The 22,928-nt window shown below is 41.0% G+C and overlaps 1 protein-coding gene across 1 annotated transcript; it reads right to left on the reverse strand.

Annotated features, from left to right (window-relative positions):
* Positions 1-4,968: 4,968 nt before the first annotated feature.
* Positions 4,969-10,742, reverse strand: LOC113015241 (uncharacterized). The gene is made up of 12 exons (XM_026157194.1): positions 10,590-10,742; positions 9,799-9,979; positions 9,377-9,643; positions 9,042-9,272; positions 7,482-7,535; positions 6,828-7,088; positions 6,373-6,624; positions 6,129-6,284; positions 5,587-5,589; positions 5,463-5,528; positions 5,262-5,330; positions 4,969-5,042 (listed from the first exon to the last, which is right to left on the reverse strand). The coding sequence occupies exons 1-12, from the start codon at positions 10,740-10,742 to the stop codon at positions 4,969-4,971; spliced, it is 1,767 nt and encodes a 588-aa protein (XP_026012979.1).
* Positions 10,743-22,928: the final 12,186 nt, after the last annotated feature.

The following is a 22,928-nucleotide window of genomic DNA, read 5'->3' on the forward strand; positions in this document are numbered from 1 at the left end:
CTTTCACTTTTTTACCAATTGTTTTGTTGGAGCCTGTTTGTTTTGATATATCAAGTTTTGGGTTTAAATGTATATGTAGAGACAGAGAAGGAATCCTTTAGACTGGCTAATAATCAACTCTATTATCTTCTTGTAAAAAGAAAAAAGTACTACCAGGTGGAACATATACGCTAATCAAAGTTAAGTCAGATCCATCTATCTTTCCCCTGACCAAAATATATCTACCCTCCTCATATTTTTCTTCATACATTTTTTCAAAAGAGACCCTGTTAGATATCAAAATTGCAACCCCCCTCTTATGTTTTGATTTATGTGATGAGAAAAACACCTTAGTGAAACCCATCCTTTGCAGTTTTTTTATGTTCTATGTTGTCTAGATGTGTCTCTTGTAAATATACAATATCAGCCTTCTCTTTTTTCATCTTAGATGAAATCTTGGAGCGTTTGATAGGGTTGAGTATTCTATTGACATTGAACGATATAATTTTTAGTCTTTCATGTACCATATCTAGCAAGAAACAGTGACTCTGCTACATTCAGCCACTCTGGAAACACTACCCTGATAACTAAAAGAAAGTAACTTTGTAAAGTGAACCAAGAACTCTTTTGAGAAACATATATTTGCCAAAGAGTGGTTTCCAAAATAGGGGTGTTTATAAACAGTCCCTTTAGCTTGCCAGATGAATTTTCTGGCATTGGAGGGAGGTCCCCTCTGTACCTTTGCAGAGGAAGGGCCCTCTGTGGTGTTTTAGTCCATTGAAAAGTTGCTCATGTCAATAAGAAAAGAAAATGTCCTCCGTGATAAGGTTTTGTCTACTCAGAAAGGGGACAAAGAGAAAAACCTTTTGATTGTCTTATAATACTCTAGCAAGGTCGGGGGGGGGATAGGCTCATACCTGTTGCCTGCAGCTTTGTTTCCCGTTATTATTTTTGTTCTTACTGAGGAGATTTCCTTCTGTAGACCTGGAGCTTGTCTCTGATGGCTGCAGATGCCCTGCAGTCTTGTCTCCTTTTCTTCTGCGGCACTCCATGCTTGCTGAGTCAGCTGCTCAATAGGATCCCCCGGGGGGGAATAACTTTGACCGGGAATCCGCGGTCCTTCAGATCTTTTGTAGCCTCTTCAGCTGAGTGGTAAAGCTGTGTTCCCTCCTCATAGAAGACCCGGAGCCTGGCCGGATACGGTGTCTGGAAGAGGATTTTCATCTCCTTCAGCGCCCGCTTCACTTCGTTGTATTCTTTTCGTTTATTCAGTACCGCTGTCGGATAATCATGGTCGAAATAAATCCTTCGTTTTTTTACCGTTATGTCTTTCTTAATCCACACTTTACGTAGAATATCCTCTTTTGTTTTGTAGTGGTGAAATTTGACCACTGTCGATCTTGGTCGCTCAGTGGAGGCAGGCTTGGGTGCGAGCACTCTGTGTGCCCTTTCAATGTGCAGCTTGGTGCCCGGTGGAATGTCCAGGTTTTCTCTGATGAGTTTCTCCACAAAACTTGTCATCGAGTCCCCCTCTTCGTTTTCTGGGACCACATATAACCTTATGTTGTCTCTCCTGGCTCTCCCCTCCTGGTCCGTAAGTTTTTCATCGTGTCGGGCTTGAGTTTTGAGCACGTATTTCATCACCTGCTCCAGTATTTGAACTCTGGTTTCGGCTGCTTCAATGCGGTTCTCTCACCTCACCGCCGGCATCAAGCTGGCACTTCTGACTGAATGGTGTCATGGCGGGGTGTATGTCAACCAGATGTGGGCCAGGTCTGGCAATGATGGCACTATTTATGTTCCTATTTTAGTTAGAAGACCCAAATGCCATGTTGCAATACTATACTGCTATGGTGGCCAATGTTTTAAACGCAGGTTTGTGAGTGTACACTTTATCCAAAACCTAGTGAGAGTTTACTTGTGTTTATCACCGGGTGGCTGTACCTTAGGAGCAGTGTTGGGAAGGTTACTTTTAAAATGTATTCCACTACAGATTACAGAATACATGCCCCAAAATGTATTTTGTGACGTATTCCGTTACGTTACTCAATGAGAGTAGCGTATTCTGAATACTTTGGATTACTTAATATATTGTCATGCTTTTTTACAACTACATGAATGTACTATTGCTGCGTGATTTATTACTGTTACAGAAGGTTACTCGCCATACCAATACCAACTAGATTTTTAAATCTTAATATAAAATGAGTAACAGTAGGGTGGACATTTGGTCAGGCTGCACTTTTTTTTCTCGTATATAAAACAGGTCCGCGGCTCCAAACCGTAGTAAAGGGACCTCTGGCTAATACGTCGAGTTCCGTGTCGGGCTCATAACCAAAAACTAGCTTTACTTTGTTGTCTGGGTCAATTTTGCTAGCGAGAGACAGAGAGAGGCATTGAAAGGCTGCTCCAGCCTCCAACGGAACTTATTGTTTCGGAGGAAAACACGAACACAGTGTACAGTCGAGTCTTAATAGCTTACTTACAACTGGGCTCGTCAGGCTCTCTTTTTGGCTGCAGTGGTTATTATTATATTTACATGCTTCCAACTCCCGTTTCTGGTCGGTGACAGCTCTTGGTTAGTTTTCCACTTTCCTTTTTCTCCCTCCATCACGCTCACAGACAAATAATGGGTACGGCAGTCCATTCTCCCTGCAGCACGGACTACACTGCCCATGAGGCTACATTCTTTAGGGCGATGCCTGTAACACTCTGCCTATTGCTTTCATATTAAATATTTCTAAAATATTTCTTCACGTCATTATGAGACGTGAGATTGAGACACAGGCATTTGAGCCTCTTAATGCGTGTTTTTTTTGGGTTTCCACCGGCGTGGGATTACCAAAAATAGAGAGGGGACAGCCTAACATATGAAACAGGATAAGACCGCCGTGTAATCCCTTTATTTCAACAAAGTAACTGTATTCTGAATACCACCTTTTAAAACGGTAACTGTAACGGAATACAATTACTCATATTTTGTATTTTAAATATGTACATCCGGTACATGTATTCCGTTACTCCCCAACACTGCTCAGTAGGTAGAGTGGGTCATCTACTTATCTGAAGGTTAGTGGTTCGATCCCTAGCTCCTCCAGGCTGCATGTCAAGAGTGTGAAAGTGTATGAATGTAGTTAGGAAGCACTCAGTTTAGAGAAAGTGTGTGATTGGGTAGATGTGGCATGTTGTATAGAGCACTGTGAGTAATCCGGGAGAGTAGAAAAGCGCTATATGAGAATTAGTCCATTCATTGTCAGAACAGAGTTTTGTAACGTTTCTTTTGCGCTATCGTGTTCCTGCACATATTGTTATTACATAGCTTGATTAAGTTACACATTAGGTTGACATCTGGGGCCACAGTTGAAAATGTTCTGGGCCAGCAGTGTGTCTGCAACTGGCCTTGTGCTGGCCCATGTTTGCGGTATGCGGGCCATGTGTAAGCACATTGTGTGGGCCAGATCTGGGCCATACCAATTTTGCTATGTGGGTTGTCTTGCTATTTAGCAAGCAATAGTCCACACACAAACTCAGGCTCTCATCCTTCTTCCAGACCAGTACAATTGGAGAGGCAGCGACTGCTGCTCTCCCTTATTACCCGAGCCTCCAACAGCTGGTTAATATGGGCTCTCACAGCCTCATAGCCAAATCACAACAATATGTGTGACAGAGGTACAAGATGATTTATCTGCTACTATATTTCTGTCATTAAAAATATAAAGAGATCAAGATAAAGTAATCACTAATTCCCCCACCCTGTACTATTGGAAAAAAATGTTTAGTGCTTTTGTTGTGCTCTAGATAATAAATCTTTAAATTAACTGTAATAAGAGAAATTTAAGTTCTAGTGTCAGTTCATGTGGGCTGAACTTAATTTGAGTGTGTGTTTCAGACATACAATGCTGCATTCAGTAGGGTGTATCTTAAAAAATATCAATGGCTTAATATGTTAAAGAGAACATATAAAAGCAGTGTGCCGTTATGTTAATAGCTAACCACAGTGAATGTATTTAAAAAGAGGTAGCAGCTGTGCACAGCATCTTCAGACGTGTTGACAAACTGAGCAGGTAAGAGAAAGTGGTTTAACTGACACTAATTTGACTGAGACAGAGACCAATATAGAGACAGTGTGTGTGTGTGTGGTGCTGGTGGTGGGTTTTTTCAAACTAGGTCAACTGTCCCACTTGCACAAACACTCTGAAACAGTGCTAGAAAAAAAAAAAACTCCAAACAAACAAACAAAAAACAAAACAAAAAAACAACCATTATTGAAGGTAGTACCTTTTTATGTGTAACAAAAAGCAAAAGTCAAGAGTTATTCTTTACCACTGAAACATACTTTGATAATGGACTGTTTTTCTTTTCTTTTCTTTTTTTTTTTTTTTGTCTTAGAAAAATGTTAATACTTTTATTATTTTTTTTTAAATTGAAATATCTTTGGTTGTCCAAGTGGTTTCTGTTCTTTCTGTACTTACTGAAATCCTGGTCTTTGAGCATTTATCAGCAATGATGTATTAGTAAATGTCATTACAGTGTACTCAAAGCATGACTTTGGTGTTCAATAAAACCTCACATTATAATAACTGCTAACAAAACAAAACAAAACAGAAAAAAACAGTCATTTGTTTCTTTAATTCTTTATTTTTCCTATATTATTGTTGCTTTTTAAAATGACAATGACTGAAAAAAAGCTGACATTCTTAAAAGGTACATGCAGATAATACTAATTTCTTAAACACATATAAAATAAAACCTTAATGTGCCATTTAGGGGACGGGTTATCTTCATGAGATAACAACGGTAATAACTGTTAAGGCTGATTTTTTATTTATTTTTTTACATTTTTTTCTTTAAAGCTCAAAATAACAATATCAGTGATCATGTTATCTTTTTATTTTTCTGTTTTTCATTTTCTTATTTGCAATAGTTACGTGTTAGCTAACCACATGCTGTGGTTTTATGAAAGTCCAACAAATACATTATGTTTGAGGCTCACTTGACAGAAGAATAGGTGACAGTCTCTTCTTGAAAATATGGATCAATGTCTGCTCTGGACACTTTTGGTTCTGTGTTGGACACAAATATATTAATTTATCAAGAAAGTCTGTTTTTTATTGATACATGTTCGATCGTCCAGATAAAGAAATCCCAGAAACTTATTAGGTCATCTGAACATAGTGTTTTCAATGAAAATGCTACACCCAGACAAACAGAACAGAATCAACATTCTGGGATTTTTTTTTTTGTTAAATTGTGTGTGTGTGTGTGTGTGTGTGTGTGTATACCTTTTTTTCCCCAGTGACTTTTAACAGTGGCATACAGGACATCATTTGTTTCATATGAATTGTCTCCATCTAACAACAAACATAAGATAAAACCTGATGACTAAAATGCCTCATGTCACACAAATTATTATTCATCATTTACATGCTATTTAAGTTTTTAAAAGTCATTAGAAAATATAAATGACTACATTAAAACATTACCATTCTGCTTCCTTTGTTTACTGACCACAGCATATGTTGCTTGATGTAGGTCAGTGGTGTCCGTGTCTTGCAGGACAGACATGTTTAAAAAAAAATGGGTGGGGGTCAGACTTATATTCAGCACAAACTCATTAACATTTACGTCATGCTCACAATACATATCATGGTTAGAATATGATGGTTATATTACATATCTTTACTTTGATCAAGCCATATGTCAGAAGTCTGTGTGATAGTGTTAGATACTAATATTGGCAAGCTAAATTTTTGGATTGTGAGGTGCTTGGAACCAGTGCCACTTGGTTAATCTATAATATTTCCAGTCAAGGAACTATTATTAAATATATATATGTCTGTATTAATCTGGTAAATCATTATCATATTGACCTAGTTTAAATCCTGCTATATACTAAATCTCTGCATTTAAAAAATGTTTTGTTTATTTGTTTTTTCCCATTGCTCAGTAAGTAGTGTCAAGTGTTGTAAAGATGATTAAGTGAATATTTATGTAATGATACATGATAATCAAAATCAGCAGCTAATGCATTCATATAAAAAAACAAAACAGTTAAGGTTGTTTAGTACAATGATGCAAAAAAGACTGCAACTGTAACAGTAAGATTAAATGAATTTACAGTCTATTTCTGGGAGAGAACTTTTCTGTACCTTTGTGCTTCTTATGCAGAATCAGGGCCATTACCATCAACAACAGAGCCACCAATAAAACACAGATAACAGTCCACAGCAGAATTTGTTTTTTAGGGAATTCATCATGTGATATTTTAGGGACTTCATGTGAAAGATCAGTCTCATTGTAATGTGCTGGAAAGAACATGAAAATATTAAACAAGAAAAAAGACAAATAAAACAAAACAGGGATATATTTAAAAAAAATCTAAATCACCTTCACGTTGTTTTAAAACAGCTAACCAGCTCTCAGGTGATTCTCCTGCTCCAGATATGCTGCACTTGTAGAGTCCTTCACTAGACTTGGAGACATTTTTGATGGTCATGCTGCTTTGATACCAGGTCCCGAGAGAAACACCATCTTTGTAGAAGTCAGTTATGTGTTCTGACTGAGTTTTCTTGTTTTTGCAATTAAGGGTCACCTCATTTCCCTCCATCACAGGGTAGGCAGGACTTTCCAAGATTACAGAACCAGCTGCGAAGTGTGATGAAAATATATTTTATGAATTACTTCATTACATTATTTAATAAAAAAATGACTCATTTTTTGTGAAAAGTGTTAAAGAACTTAGGATTCAACTTATTCAAAAGTAACACTTAAAAAAACGAAACATTCCTTAATAGAGGTGCATTTCTACACACACAAACACGGGCACACACACATATTACTCAACATACCAGTGATAACAATGTTCACAGCCTCACTTTTTTCTCCATCTTCATTTTCACACCAGTATTGTCCACTGTGTCTTTCAAAGATTGGATAAATTGTGCAGGTTGATGCTGATGTGTTTGATGTGTGGGAAGAGTTTTCTATTTTATGGGATTTCCACTTCACGATCCATTCAGTGATGCTGTTATCTTCCTCACAATGTAGAGAGATAGACTTGTATTCAAAGAACTGAAGTGTATTTGGAACAATGTGAGGAAAAACTGCATCTAAGACAAATATGTGAACAAAGAAGGCAATCAAATAAATTATCTGCTCTTAAAATAAGAAAAGAAAGTCTTTCAAAATCCGTAACTATAACAAAACACAACAAAGCGTTAAATTTGCTAGAATTTGCTAGCATGAAGTCTCACTGGCTCTAACCAGTGAGACTTCATGCTAGGCTGGATCTGCTTCTGATGAAATAAACACAAACCATTAAAAACTAAAGTATCAGAGCCTCAAACGCTTTTGAAGGTAGCTTCGTGAACTCAGTTTTTTCTTACTAAAATGCAAATAAATACAAAATATCATCATTTAAAATTAATTTGAATATTACAGGTCATTTAGTAATCTAAACATCTTCGTTCATATCACATTTTTACAAATTGCTTCTAACTCACCAGCAAAGTTGCTGCGATCAGCTTGTACAGCCACAAGGACCAAAACCTCAGTCACTGTAGAAACAAATGAAATTCTGTGCATCAGACATATATGACAGCTAAAAATACGATTGTACAATTAATTGCTGGAATCGGTATTTACAAAGTCTAATGCTGAGAGTTGTAATCTCCATGATGTCTTGCTGCTGACTGCATGAGCTTTAGGCTGAAATACAACAGACAAAATGTAGGTTGGGACTTCCTCTTCCTGTTTAATTCATTTTTGATGTTGATGATGCAAATTGTACCAAGAATTATCTCTAAGACACATAACTGCTATGACAATAATGATGTAATAGAGATCATTCTGTTTCTAGCTATTTGCAGTGTGTTTTGGGGAAGAAAATGATTGAAAATGTATTTATTTATTCATCAAATTGCAACTATAGAACTTCAAAACAAAGATTCCTGGGCTGGTGGGGAACAGCAGTTTTCATCATGAATTTCACCTGATATAAAATGATTAAACCTGAGATAAAAATTTTCCAGAACCTCAGTCCTCCATAGTATAAATTTCAATTACAATGGTTTTCCTCATCCTTCTGGGTGTTTATTTTTAATCTGAACATTTAAAAGCATTTCCACTTTCCACTATGCTGTAACTGAGCAGAGTGGAAAGTGAAAATGCTTTACTGCCAAAAAACATTTGAACCTAAAAATGTACAGCAAAGGGGAGCAATGATAGTCTGATGGGGCTGAAATTTGATTTTTTTACTGACAAGCCATGGAATGCCAAGATCAAGTTAAATTTGAAACCACTGAGGCATGTAACACTGAGCATGATTTTACTGGGAGACTTTGGCCTTAAATTTAACTAAGTCTGAAGTATGCAGGGGTTACCTGACTTGTTCATGTAACCTTGTGCAGGTAAGACATCAGAAAATTCCCAATTTTTTTAATCAAGTCTAAATTAAAAAAAAAAAAGAGAGAGAGAGACTCATGTTGCCAGTTTCTGAAGTGAAATCACAGCTGCTATCACAAGTCAGAAAAATCTTTTGAATACATGTTATATTTGTATTGGATTTCTTAGGCCGGGGTCTTTCTGTGTGGAGTTTGCATGTTCTCCCCGTGTTTGCGTGGGTTCTCTCCGGGTACTCCGGCTTCCTCCCACCGTCCAAAGACATGCAGCTTGTGGGGATAGGTTAATTGGATAATCCAAATTGCCACTAGGTGTGAATGTGCGAGTGAATGTCAGTGCGAATGGTTGTCTGTCCCTTTGTGTTAGCCCTGCGACAGACTGGCGACCTGTCCAGGGTGTACCCCGCCTCTCGCCCTATGACAGCTGGGATAGGCTCCAGCGCCCCCCGCGACCCTGAAAAAGGACAAGCGGAAGCGAATGGATGGATGGATGGATGGATTTCTTACAATAAAATTCATTTCGACCTAAATATATTTAGTTTAAAACAATCAGTCTCATTCACTTCTTTTGTAGTTATTTTGGTTTACAATTTTTGTGTAATGTTTTCTAATTTTATCAGTTTCAGATTGACTTCAGTTTATCTATATATTCTACATATTTACCGGCGATGATTTGCTGGCGAAGGTTTGCAGATACAGGAGAAGGCTTTGGGGCCGGTGGGTTGGGAGGAGGAATTGCCGTGGCCAGCGAAAACTGGGCAGTGTTAGCTTGGAGAAAGGGAGCCTGGGCAAAAAGGCTGGGCCGGGTGCAGCTCTGAATGTCACCGATGGGAGGAGGAAAGGCTGCTGGGTTGGAGGGATGAACAATCGGACGACTGGTTGCAGGAATGTCAGCTGGAATATGGTGGGAGGGAGCGAAGGTGAGCCGAGGTTAGCTGTGGTGTTTAACAGAGGAGGAATGAGTGGCTGAGAACCTAGCATCCCGGTGCTGAGGTTACCTGTAGTGTTAAGCAGAGGAGGAAAAGGTGGCTGAAAACCTGGCATCCCGGTGCCGAGGTTGGTGGCAGAGTTTAGCAATGGAGGAATATGTGGTTGATGGCCTGGCAACTCGGTGCCAAGAGGGTTTGTTGGGACGAGCTGCAAAGGGGGGATTGGGGCACGCAGAACTGGCAACCCTAGACGAGCGTCCCACTGAGTGGGAGGAGCAGCTGAGGAGGGAACATGCGGAGTGGTGGCAAGCTGCGGCTGTAGCTGGCTGGGTGAGGCTGAAAGGAGCGAGGATGCATTGTTAATGGAGGCGCTACCTTCGTTTGTGCCCGGAAGAGGATTAACTCTGTTCAGTGAATGAGAGTGGAAGCTCCGCGGGGCTGGAGATGCGCCTCAGGGGGATCCAGAGTGGAGCTCTCCTGAGAACTCTTACTGGGAGGGGATCGTCCTCTAGTAGCAGATCGGAGGTTGTAGTTTTGTGGGGAAGGGGAGCGACCAGAGCCGCTGTATTGTTGAATGGAGCGGAGAGAGGAGTTCCGGGATGGGAAGGCGCGCCGGACGGGCCGGCTGTAATAGGGCAGCTCCGCTAGGAAGATCAGTTTGCAGATCCCGAACTGCCAGGGGAAAATCAGATGGAGAAAAAATGACGTCTAGGTCCGATGGGCTGAGTGACGGGAAATCTATGGTGATGAGCCGAAGGGTGAGTAAGAAACAAGCATTTGTGAGGCGTCTGACGACGAGGGGTGTTCACATGAAAATGAGAATGGCGGGTATTGGAGAATGGGGGTTTTTATAGCCTGAGGCCAGAGGGGGCGTGAAGGAGGAGTGGTCCCGCTCCTGAAATTCAGATGATATCTAAATAGCAGTAGGTATAAAAGACAGTCTATGTCTCTTTGTCTTCACTGCAGGCACTTTATAACGATGACCTGATGGAAGCAGTTGAAAATCATTAAAGAGAGGATGATCTGAACACAACAAGACAGAGGTTGCCTTCCTCCTGTTATAAAAGTCCACAGGCTGGACCTGAGACCTCCCTGAAATCTGACCAGCCACTTTAACCAGGTTGCTAAGTCTGGTCTTATTATTCAAGGACATATTACCATAACGAGCAATGATACAGAAGGTTAAAACAGATTCAATAAAACTTTTATAAAAAAGAGTCATCATTTCAGATGAAACATTAAAATCTCTCAACCTCCTTAAAAAGTACAATCTTTGTTTAACCTTTTTCACTATAGCAGCAAGATGAGACTCAAAGGACAGAGCCTTATCAAGACCAAACCCCAAACACTTATAACTGTCCACCAGCTCAATGGCTGCACCATTTACCACTGTCAGTGCATGATGGGGGGATGTCTTCCTGAAGTCAAAAACCATGTCCTTGGTTTTCAAGGTGTTGATCATTAGAAGGACTGATCACACCACGAAACAAACTCATCTACAACAGGCCCATGGGAATCCTCTTCACCATGAAGGAGGCTTACAATGACTGTGTCATCTGCATATTTAATAAAATGCCTGTTGGCCTGTGTATGGCAACAGTCATTAGTGTACAAAATATACAGTACAGAAGAGAGACAACAACCTTGTGGTGAGCCAGTAGAAGAGTTAAGCTGTTTGGAAAAACAGCCATTTACTCTCACACACTGAGATATCAGTTAAAAAGTCTAAAATCCAACCAATGAGATTAAAATCAAGTTTAAACTGGTTAAGAAGTTTATCAGCTAAAAGATGTGGCTGGATAGTATTAAAAGCTGAAGAGAAATCAATAAATAAAAGCTGAGCATGAGCTTTGGTGGCATCAAGACTGCAATAAAGGAAATTCAACAGAGTGACCACTGCATCATCAACACCTCTACGAGGCCTGTATGCAAATTGTAGTGGGTCAATAAGCTTTTCTACTTGTTGCAGGATCTCCTTCCTGACAAGTTTTTCAAAGGACTTCATCACTAAGGATGTTAAAGCGACAGGCTTAAAATCATTTAATGACGTAGGTTTTGTGATCTTAGCAACTGGAGAAATAATTAACTTTTTTCCATACCTCTGGAACCTTCTGCTGCTGAAGTGATAAAAGAAAGATGTAATAAAACATACTGCATAATTGCTCAGCACATGCTCTAAACACCTGGCCACATATATTATCAGGACCTGGACTTTTATTAGTCTTACTCATTTTAAAAAGATTTCCCCCCTTCTTCCATCAAAGAACAAAGCTGTCTGTCACTGTTAAATATACAGATATTTTTTACAGTCCTGTCCATATGGGGTAGTTTCACTTTCGTTTTGGTCACCCACCGCTGCGCTTGGTCTTGGAGTGTCCTCAGGGAGAGAGGAAATTAGGACAGGAGGCCTAATGGAAGGTCCTATCACCTCATCCATGATGGCAAACAAGGGCCAAGTAGCACTGCTTCTCCAGAATTATCTTGATCACACACACAAAAAAAAATAAAATAAGAGAAGAGGGAAAACCATGGCAACTACTTTAATCCCTAAATCCAAAAGTTTTCAAAGCAGAGCACAAGAGGAATACCGTCTGGACATCACAGGTTCTCCCACATTAACTACCGCTTCATCCGCGATTGTTGTGAGAAAAATTCTCCTGTAGGACCTGAAATGAATCCTGGGATATGGTGGACCACAAAGGATACACCCCACCCCTCCTTCAAATCTGGGCAAAAGTAGAACACATTTGTTGCCACATTTGGAGGACAGCTTTTGTTGCGTCGCTGTGACGTAATTCCCCACAAATGCAGCCGTTGAAGCATGCTATCCCTGAATTTGGATACACCATAAGAGTGACTCTCTTAGGCAGCCATTTGACTTCTGGCTGAAAGGGACACACTGTAAAAAAAACATTGTAGAATATACGGTGAATTACTGGCAGCTGTGGTTGCCAGAATTTCACTGTGAAAAATAAATTGTAAATGTAGAACACAAAACAGTATACTATTTTGGTAACCATAAATTTCACAGTAAATAATAATTATTTTTTACAGTAAATAACTGGAAATTGTAAAATTGTTTATGGGTAATTCATGTGAAAACAACAGGCATTCCGTTAACCTGATTACAGTCTTACTTTGTTAAATATAATGAATCTGTATAAAATAATACGGTATGATATTAAAAATTCTATTATTACGGTAAATTACTGGCAGCTGTGGTTGCCAGAATTTCACCGTAAAAAATAGATTTTAAATGTAGAACACAAAACAGTATACAATTCTTGTAACCATAAAATTCACAGTAAATAACTATTAATTAAAAAATTAATTGTGAAATTGTTCATGGTTGATTCAAGTGGAAACAACAGAAATTCCATGAACCTGATTACAGTCTTGCATTGTTAAATACAGTGGAACTGTATAAAATAATACAGTATAATATTAAAAAGTTCAATATTACGGTAAATTACTGCCAGCTGTGGTTGCCAGAATTTCACCGTGGAAAATATAGCGATAATGCAGAATACATAACTGGTTGTAGCTCAGGTGGCAGAGCAGGTCAGCCACTAATCAGAAGGTCGGTGGTTCGATCCCAGGCTACCTCCTGGCTGCATGCAAAATATCCTTGGGCAAGATACTAACCCCATGTTTGCCTACTGGTGGTGGTCAGAGGGCCTGGTGGCGCCAGTGTCCGGCAGCCTCGCCTCTGTCAGTGCGCCCCAGGGCAGCTGTGGCTACAATGTAGCTTGCCATCGCCAGTGTGTGAATGTATGTGTGAATGGGTGAATGACTGAATGTAGTGTGAAGCGCTTAGGGACTAGAAAAGCGCTATACAAATGCAGGCCATTTACCATAACATACAACATACTTTGCTGACAAATATAAAATTCACAATGAACTGCTGCTTTTTTCACAATAATTACAAAAATCTATTGAAAAAGCACAGAACAGCTGTATAATACAATCCTTTTTTTTAATTCAAAAGTTCAGATTTACATTAAATTACATGCAGCTGTTGCAGCCACAACACTGCCTAAAAAAATTAAGATCCAACAAATGAGGTAATAAACATAAGACTGCTGATTGGCATAACCTGTACTTTCACTTTTTGTTATATTTTGATAGAAACATTAATAAAGACCAATAGAAATGATGAGTACATTAACCCTTCAAAGCCGGTCGGAGCGGGCACGCTCCGTTTTGCGTAACTATTTTTAAATCCCCGTAGAACTGCAACCACGTAAGCTAGCACAATAATTTTTTTTGCATATGAAGCCGGAGGAGTTGTACTTACATCTTATGCCATCAGTTTGTCCTAGGTCACGGTTTCCTTCCACATATAGCTTTGCAAAAACTGCATAAAAAGCGCTTGCAGGAACAAAAACATAATATTCCAGAAACACGCTTTGCCGATCCGATCAGCTGTTCGTAACACTTCCTACGTTGGAAAAGACGTCAGCCCGAACTATTGCGTGTCCGCCATTACCTGCCCAAAATCGGAAGTGACGTCATTTTTGCGGAAATGTAGTTTTTTACCATCAGGGCCTCATAATTCTGCTCTTGCTCTTGACGAAGGCGGTCGCACTTTTCTCCTCTCCTCTCCCTTATCTTCCCTGCTTAGCTCCTCATGTCCTTGTCTCGTGTTTTTTGTTACTTTTCCCTGGAACACTCTCTCACAGTCTGTTCTCTAAAACCTAAAAGAGGAATTATGGATTGGATCAACTGGTCCCTAAATGCAATTGACACCCCTTAACGAGAAGTTTGGGCTTGGGTAAGCCTGAGTGCTCAAGATATCTACCTATTCGGAACCATGGTAACAGGGTTCTGGCTGATCGGAGCTGGCTTGGCCCTGACTTATCGAAGAATTAAGAAAGCGGAACCGGCTGTTCAAACCCCCACAAGGCTGCCCGCTGGGATTGAAACGATGGAAGAGGCGTGAGTTTCTCAAAATGGGCTCATTGAGTCAGCACGGATAAGATCTTGGAGAGGCTACGGCTGCTGTGAATACTCAGAATAAGATCTCTGACTGCAGACTGGATACATCTCGGAAGGGCTAGCTCGGAATAACATCTCTGGGCGCAAATTGGATCACATCTCGGGGAGGCACACTGCCGTGAGTTCTCAGAAATCGGCTCCTTGAGCACAAGAAATGACAACATCACAGAACGCAAGTATGGCGAAGCTCGGGGCTCTCCAACGGGACATTGAGAGACCAGTGTTGGACTGTAGAACTGCTTTGAAATTCATATGAGCTGTTCGCACTAAAGTAAAAAGCACCATCACTTATGCGGATACCCCTTTGGCGCCAGCTGTGGTCGCAAGGCTGGAGACGACAAAAACACCCTGATAACAACTGTGTTTAGTCTGTTCCTTCCCATTCCATGCAAGGCCACCTGGGTTGGCTGGAAGACTGTTTACTTAGCCTAGCAGGGCGAAGGACACTGTCTCAGCTGAACTCTGGACACGCACACACATGCATATACACTGATATGCACACACTCATCCCCCCTCCCTTTCCAAACGCCTTCGATGCTTATTCCCTTCCGATGCTGCACCCTTTACCCTCCCCTGTTGCTTGTCATGTGTTTCTTTGGTGTATTAAGAGTTTTTTCATGTGCTATGTGCAGAGGTGTTTTTTTCTGTTCTCAAACTGATCTCCCTGTTGGAGCTCAGTCTGGGGGGAGTTATTTTTTTCTCCTTATCTTACCTCATGTGGTGCATTTTCCATTGTTATACCTCTCTGACCTGTCTTCCCCATGTGATGTTTTGTGTAATGTATGTATGGTCGGAGGGTAAGATGGCGCCACCATTGCGTGCAATAGGTCGGCAGCCTTATGAAATTTCCCCTTGTGGGACTAATAAAGGTATATCACATCAAATAAGCCTATACTGGTGTTTTTAAAAGTTATGTTTGACTTTATGACTTTCTGTGTAGTTTCTGGGATGCTTAGAACTCAAATTGCACTGCTGGAAATAGTTTATTTTGATGCATATGCTGCTCTTTTGCAAATTTGCAGTATAATATTTATTTTCGTTTTTCCTGCAGTATATAAAAATTGGTGTATTTCAAAAATAAAACTATGAAGACACTCAAAATAAATTTCCTGTGGTGGGAAACTATTTTGTGCAACTTTTTTGTATTTACAGTTTTGAGGGATAAGCCTCTTAAATTTCTCTAACTAGAAATATATGTTAAAAAAGCAAAAATGATTTTTAATTCTTTTGTAGTTTATTGCACTTTTTTGCAATTTATGTAATTACTATGCACTTAATGAATACATATTATTAAAATTTGGGCTATAATGGTTGTATTGATGTATAGCAACTTGAAATGCTCCCAAAAATGGCTCTACAACCTCTTATTTATTTCTCAGAGTAATAAATTTTTTTCATAACAGTGTCAAAAAACAAAAATGATAATTACAAAAATTCCAAAAAATTGACCTTGTCCGTGTCACACAGCCAGTGATGTGAGAGCTGAGACGTAACAACATTGCACAAGTCCATTTTTAACATGTCTCGCCACTCGTGGTCTGAAAGATCTGCAATAAGAGTGAGCACTCGTGGGTTCACAGACAGTTGCTTCTTGTTCTTCTTTGTTTCCACCTTTGTGCCCTGTTGTCATGAACTAGCTGTGTGTAGGCAAATGAGGACCCAAACGCAAAACTCACGGAGACAGGAGCTGAACTCAAAATCACTGCTTTATTGCAGGCCTTACAAAGAAACAGAACTAAACTGGCAAAACTAAACTGAGGACCAAGGGAACACAGGAAGGCACACAGGTTCAGGGAGGAGACATTGACGACGGGACACTGAATTGAGGGAGACATACACATAAATACACAGAGGGTTAACGAGGGAAGTGGGAGCACACGGGGAACACAGCTGACACAGATAATCATAACAAGACATGGCAGGAATAAACACAACACTGACGGGAGACTGTCAAAGTAAAACAGGAAGTACACAGAGGTGCAGACAGGAGGAGAGAGAGAGCACGGGGAGAGCACAGGCATAGCGGGCTGGGGAAACATGGAATAAAACACAAGGAGGGGAGATGAGGGCTCACAGATACACAGAGGGGCACACAGGAGGTAAAAGTCACAAGGGGAAATCAAATAAGGAACAACTTAACAGAGCAACCCAGAAACCATGGCCTAAATAAAGAACAAAATACAAAAATAAATGAAAACTAAGAATGCTGGGCCACCATGGCCCAGGATCATGACACCTTTTCTGGATTGATGTTGAAACAGCATCTGTTTAAGGACAAATTCAACTATCAGTCTCTTCATAAACAATGTGCTACTCATAAGTATGATTTTTTTTTTTGTCTGTGTGTGTTTTTTTTACCTCTGAAGAAACTTGAGTGTTGAGCAAAGGTGTTAATAACCTTCAATCACCTTCAGATCCGTTTTTAATCCTCGTCGCCAGTCTGTTATGTTCTCTTATAACTTAACTGGTAAGTAACGACGCCTTCTTTAGTCGTAGGAAATTACTTTAATAACCAGTCTAAGGAAACAAGGCGCAGGCATATCAATGCGCGCATACACCACACTTTGTGTTCTCCACTCAGTAACAGAAAGTAGTACCACAAACTATAAACTGATTTTACTAAATACATAACAAAAGGTCCACAGGATAGTGAATATTGAGGCAGTAGTAACTTCCAAACATCAAGCAGATGGCAGAAATGAAGGTGGGAATGTTGTCATTTACAACTTTACAGCAAGCATGAATCGGGTTGAAGAATAGCAAGAAGATCATGCAAAGAACATAAATGAAAGAAATACTTAACTCATCATCAGTCATTATTTTACAAAAAAATTGATAAACATTTTTTCTCAGTTAAAGTAGTCTAAAACTGTAAATCACTAAAACAAATCCAAATAGCTTTACTTAAAAGTAAAGAATAAGAAGTCAGATAACTGAATATCAACTTACCGCTCACAATGATACATGGAGTTACTGGCAGGCTTTCCATTTGAATCTCGTGTCCCAGACATGTTTGTTCAACATGATGAAATAGATTCTTCTCTTTCTCAGTTTTGTTTCATCAAAATAGGACAGGAGAAGAAGGACCATGTCCTTAACATCCTCTGAGCAGCCTTGCAACTGTCCTCTAAGTATTTGTAGTTTTGTGACAGCCTGCAAAACCCTTTTGCTCTTATCAGCACAAGTGTTTCGCATGAAGTCGAGCAGTCGTTTTCCCTTTTTCTCCAGACTGTTAAGGAAAGTCTCCTTCAGTGAAACCCCAGTGAGCTCGTAGAAATGGACTGCCATTCCAACCTCCTGGAAGAAGAAATGCCATTCCTCCAACAGGGTTTGCAGTTCTTCTCCATTGTTTATATCCTTGCGTTAAGAGTAGGAAGTACACTTCATGAAATTTTCCACCTCATCTAGGCTGACATTGGTCTTACGATGAAGGCTCTTCATTTTTTCTTTTTTCTCCTTCTGACTTTCTGTCGTCTCAGTTACTGGCATGGATTTCATGTCCCACTTGATGCAACCATGTGTCCTGAACAGCAGCCTTTTTTTCAGCTGGGACTTCATCTGTTAAAGAATCATCTGAACACTAGTGATGTGCGGATCGATCCTGAAATATCGATTCCGGCGATACCAATCATTTATGTTCTAGAATCGATTCTCACATTAAAATATCGATATTTTAGTAATTTAGAGTAAATTTGTAGTTTATCATTAACAGGAACACAGTGGAAAGAAACTATAACATTCGGATTGTCTACATTCAAAGGAACTACTTCCTCTTCCACCTTTCATAGTCATGTGCGAAATACAGCTGTATAAATTTCTCGCAGCCCCTTGGCGCGCGCACTCATAACAATGGCTGAGTGTAATTGAAGTCATGTGCGGACGTATTTTACCTCCACACACAGCTGAGACGTGGTTTGCAATACATGTGGCAAAAAAAAGTGCTCCAAGAGTGAGGTGTTGTGGCCATACTAGGGAGACATTCAAAAGGGCTGTTGGGGGGGTAAATACATTTTACAGGGTTTATTTATCGGATAAAATACGTTAAATGTCACCGTTATTATTGGCCGGGGGGGGTGTCCAAATTCAGAGGCTGCTTCCACCTGAGGACCCGGCCTTCGCGGTCTAAAGAAAGCCGGGTAGTACGTCACGAGCTCCCTCGGTGGAGTGAAACTCTGCTGTCTGCTCCTTGCTATCTAAAATATAACCGGGCACTGACGTAAACTCTCGACTGTCTCACACTTCTGTTTACCGTATTTTCACAACCATAAGGCGCACTTAAAAGTCTTAGATTTTCTTCAAAAAGTACAGCACGCCCTATAGCGCAGTGCGCCCTGTGTGTTGTAATGAGGACGTAGTAGAGAACACCATGAGAACGCTAAAGGGTGAAGTGTGTGCGTTGACTTTATCGCACATACCTGTATAAAAGAACAGGTATGTGCGTTATGCAGGACATCGTTGTTTTAACCCTGAAAATGGCAAAGAGACACGCTTACGAAGCACAGTTTAAACTGAAGGCCATCAGCTACGCGGAGGAACATGGAAATCGAGCAGTGGCAAGAGAATTTAAGATTAACGAATCGATGGTTCGCAAATGGAGGAAGTTAGAAAACAAGCTCCGGCAGGTCAAGAAAACGCAGCTGAGTTTCCGCGGACATAAGTGGCCCGAGTTGGAGGAAAGACTCGAGCGGTGGATCATCGAGCAAAGAACGAGCGGGAGAAGCGTTTCGACGGTCACCATTCGGCTAAAAGCAGTTTCACTTTCACTTTTTATGAAACGGTGCCATTTTTCCATCCGGACCAGGACTACGGTAGCGCAGCAACTTCCAGCGGATTATAAGGAAAAGCTGGCCATCTTCCGCTCCTACTGCAGCAAACACATCGGCGACAAACACATCCAACGATGGATGACCGATGTAGACCACAGTTTCACCAAGAGTGGAAGGCAGCGCCGGGCGAGTTACGCCACAATTTGCCAATGGATTGTAGATGCTTGGGCTAACATGTCTGCTGGCACTGTTGTTCGAGCGTTCGCAAAAGCCGGCATCATTTCCGAGGAGCCGCACGGCACGGAAAGTGACTCTGACAGTGAAGAAAGTGAACCTGGCATGTTTGATGGAGATTTAGCGCAGCTGTTCAATTCAGACACAGAGGATGAGGACTTCGATGGGTTTGATTCATGATAAAAATGTGAGTACCAAACTTTGTTTTGCTCCTGCTTTATTTTTAAATACGCACACTTGTATGCTTGTGTGTTGTTGATGATGACGATTACTGGTAATAAAAATGTGAGTAAGGTACCGAACTCAGATTTGCTCCCGCTTTATTTTTAAATACGCATACGGTACTTGTATGCGCCCTATGATCCAGTGCAACTTATGTGTGTGTTAAATACAGTAATGGCACACATAACTGAGACTGCGCCTTTTAGCACAGTGCGTCTTATGGTCGTGAAAATACGGTAACCATTTTCTGTTTGACGTTTATTCAGCTGTGTGAAAACCCCGGAAGAACCCTTCCGAAGGATTAATAAAGTCAAATTTAATTTAATCAAATCCAATAACTTTAATCTCAGCCAAACCGATTTACTCACGAACAAATAAAACACTGAAAAAGCCAAACAATAACATTTTTAAGTTATCAAAGTGACTTATATATCATGTGATGGGTCGTTCGCGAACGAAATGGCTCTTAGAGCCGGCTCTTTGACGTGAACGACGCGAGCCGGCTCCTTATCGCGAGCCGTCACGTGGGTTTTTTTTTTTCTTTCTCTCACCCTCTCTCTCTCTCTCTCTCTCGCACTTTTTTCCCGCTTCACTTCGCACCTGAGCCTTGTGCTTTATGCTGGGCAGAGGGGGGAGGGGCGGTAGTTACACTCAGTAGCACAGGAACAGAGCCAGAGGGAGAGAGAGAGAAAGAGAGCTAGGGACAACAACGTCACATTAGAAAGGTATAGTAATCATCGTTGCCCACCTCTCAATTTTAAATACACTTAGACATTGAGGGCTATCAGGAGGGACTATGCGCTCACCTGCTGCTCTCTGGCAGGTAGCTCCATGCCCTCCTGGGTTTTAATTGCACCTTAGAACACACATGCATCAACACTACAATGAGCGGGTGGAGGGAGGTTTGGAGTCTTCTCCCACCCCCATTCTCTGCGGCCTGCTGGAGCGGGAGGGCTAGGAGGAGTTGGCCGTCCGACTGCGGTCTGGAGTGTGGGGCCTCCCTGCTGCTACGGAGTCGGGGTGGTCTGCCTCTCCCCACCGCAGGGAAAAGGGTAACACCACCTGGGTCTGGGTGCAGTTCCCCCCTCCAGGGGCAAGGGTACCTAGACCCGGTTTGTAGAGTACGCTTGGGGAGTGTGATCGTGTGTACAGCGTCTCTTTATGTCTGTCTCCACGTTGGTTGAGTGGGGAGTGAGTGCATATGAGAGCATGAGGGGGGGAATGGATGTTTGTGTCTGTGTGTGCCTGTATGTCTGTGTCTATATGTCAGGTTGGGTATCAGACACCACCTCTCTGGGGACACCTCAGGCCCTCCAAGGTTTGGAGGCCTATCTCCACCCACCACCACTTCCCCTGCCGGTGGCGGACTCCCTCAGGTGTCGGTGCGTTGGTGGTTCTTTGTGTCTGGGGGTGGGCGTCCAGGTACACACCGGCTCACTCCTTGGCGGCCGCTTATCGGGGCCTGGAACCTGGGGCTCGCTCGGGACCACTTCGGAGGTGGGGTGCCCCCGGCCTCTCGGCCTGGGGCTCGGTCACTCAGGCACAGCTGGCTGCCGGCGGAGCTCACGGGCGCGTCACTGCAACTCCCCCTGGCTTCTGCTCCGCGGCTGCTGAGTGAACCCTCATCTGGGACTCTCCTCAGCTCTTGCTGGGACAGTGGCGCAGCTGCCCCTCTGTTGGTTTTCCATGGTCTCTTGTGTTCTGGGGGCCTCTGGATGTCTGGAGTTTTGATCTCCTCCATACCTGCTTCATACCCTGGAGGACGGGGCTGTGGCCCCCCCAACACTCCCTAGCAGATCGTTACATGGAGAAACCTTTGGAATACAAGCACGCTGATCCACACAGGTATGCACACGGGTGTTCACTGCTCGTAGACTTAAATTACACCTTTCTTGGCTACTACTTCGAAGCACATCTGTCCTGCGTGCTGCACAACAACATTGAATATTTAGTATATACTGCTGTTTACACTTAGCTAGATTAATGCGATGGTGTTGTGTTTAGTATGTTGCTTTGTTTTTTTTGTCTTCTATTCTTCTCTCAACAGGTGATCCAGGAGATTTTTATTTTTTTTCTCCCCCCCTTTCTCACTGTCCCTCTCCCCTTCTGTTTTTCCTTTCCTTCCTCTTTCTTTCTCCCTTTCCTATCCCTCACTCATGTCTGTCCCGTCTGTAACATCTGAAAATAAAATATAATAAATAATAAAAACAAAGATCGACCAAATGGACCAAAACGGCAATGCCACGAAGATCCATTTGGCAAAGTAAATCCATTGGGTATCCTTGTTGGTCTTCAGACAACAATTCTGATGGCTAAAGAACCAAATGGGACAGGCAAAAAGAAAAAAAAAAAAAAAAGGTATAGTAATCATCCACAACTATTTTTGGTTGAGGATGATAAAGGATTCAGAAAGTTTATTCATGCAGGCCCATATGACAGAGAATATGCATCTTCTTTTTGTTTTCATATTATAATTTATATTTAATTGTGTTGTGGTTTGCAGTGTTTTGTGTTGTTTTCACTTAAAATTTGTAAAAGGAAAAAGCTGAAAATTTAAATAGTTAAAATTTGAAATGTGAATAGTTGATTTTTGTATTATATGATTTATTTATTACATTTTATGTGGAGTGAAAAAATAAAAGTATATTTACAGTGGCCCCTACAGACAAAGCACATACAAACTTCAAATCACGTACGAACTCTGAAGCACGTACAAACTCCAAAACACGTAAAAACTCCAAAACACATACAAAACACAACAGAAGTGCTCCAGGATGCTGGGCGTAGTGTTGAGCTTTTGTTACCTCGTGGCTACACAAGCCAGCAAGTACCAACGACCGGATTTGGTGTGTGATAGTAACAGGTAAATGAACTTTTTTTTTAATTATTTGAATATATATGAGTGCCTGTGTATAAATACACAAACAATACACACATGCTTTCAATTGTGTAATTTAAGTGATCTAGTAGCTCTGCTTTGGAAGTTCAGTTCATGCTAGAAATGTGTTTTGGAGTTTGTACGTGTTTTGTCTCTAGGGGCCACCGCATATATTTATATATAAACATATACAAATAAAACCACTTTTTTTTACATTAGTAATTCCTTTTGTGCATAATTTTATATTATTGTTAATAATAAATAAATTAAAGCAACAAAACAACCTGAAGAGCCGGTTCGGAGCCGAAAGAGCTCTTTTTAGTGAGCCGAACCGAAAGAGCCGGATCTCTAAAAAGAGCCGGAAATCTCATCACTAGATGTGTCGTAGTGATGGGATTTCCGGCTCTTTTTAGAGATCCGGCTCTTTCGGCTCCGAACCGGCTCTTCAGGTTGTTTTGTTGCTTTAATTAATTTATTATTAACAATAATGTAAAATTATGCACAAAAGGAATTACTAACGTTA

Source organism: Astatotilapia calliptera, chromosome 3 (assembly GCF_900246225.1).
Source record: "Astatotilapia calliptera chromosome 3, fAstCal1.2, whole genome shotgun sequence".
Taxonomy (NCBI): domain Eukaryota; kingdom Metazoa; phylum Chordata; class Actinopteri; order Cichliformes; family Cichlidae; genus Astatotilapia; species Astatotilapia calliptera.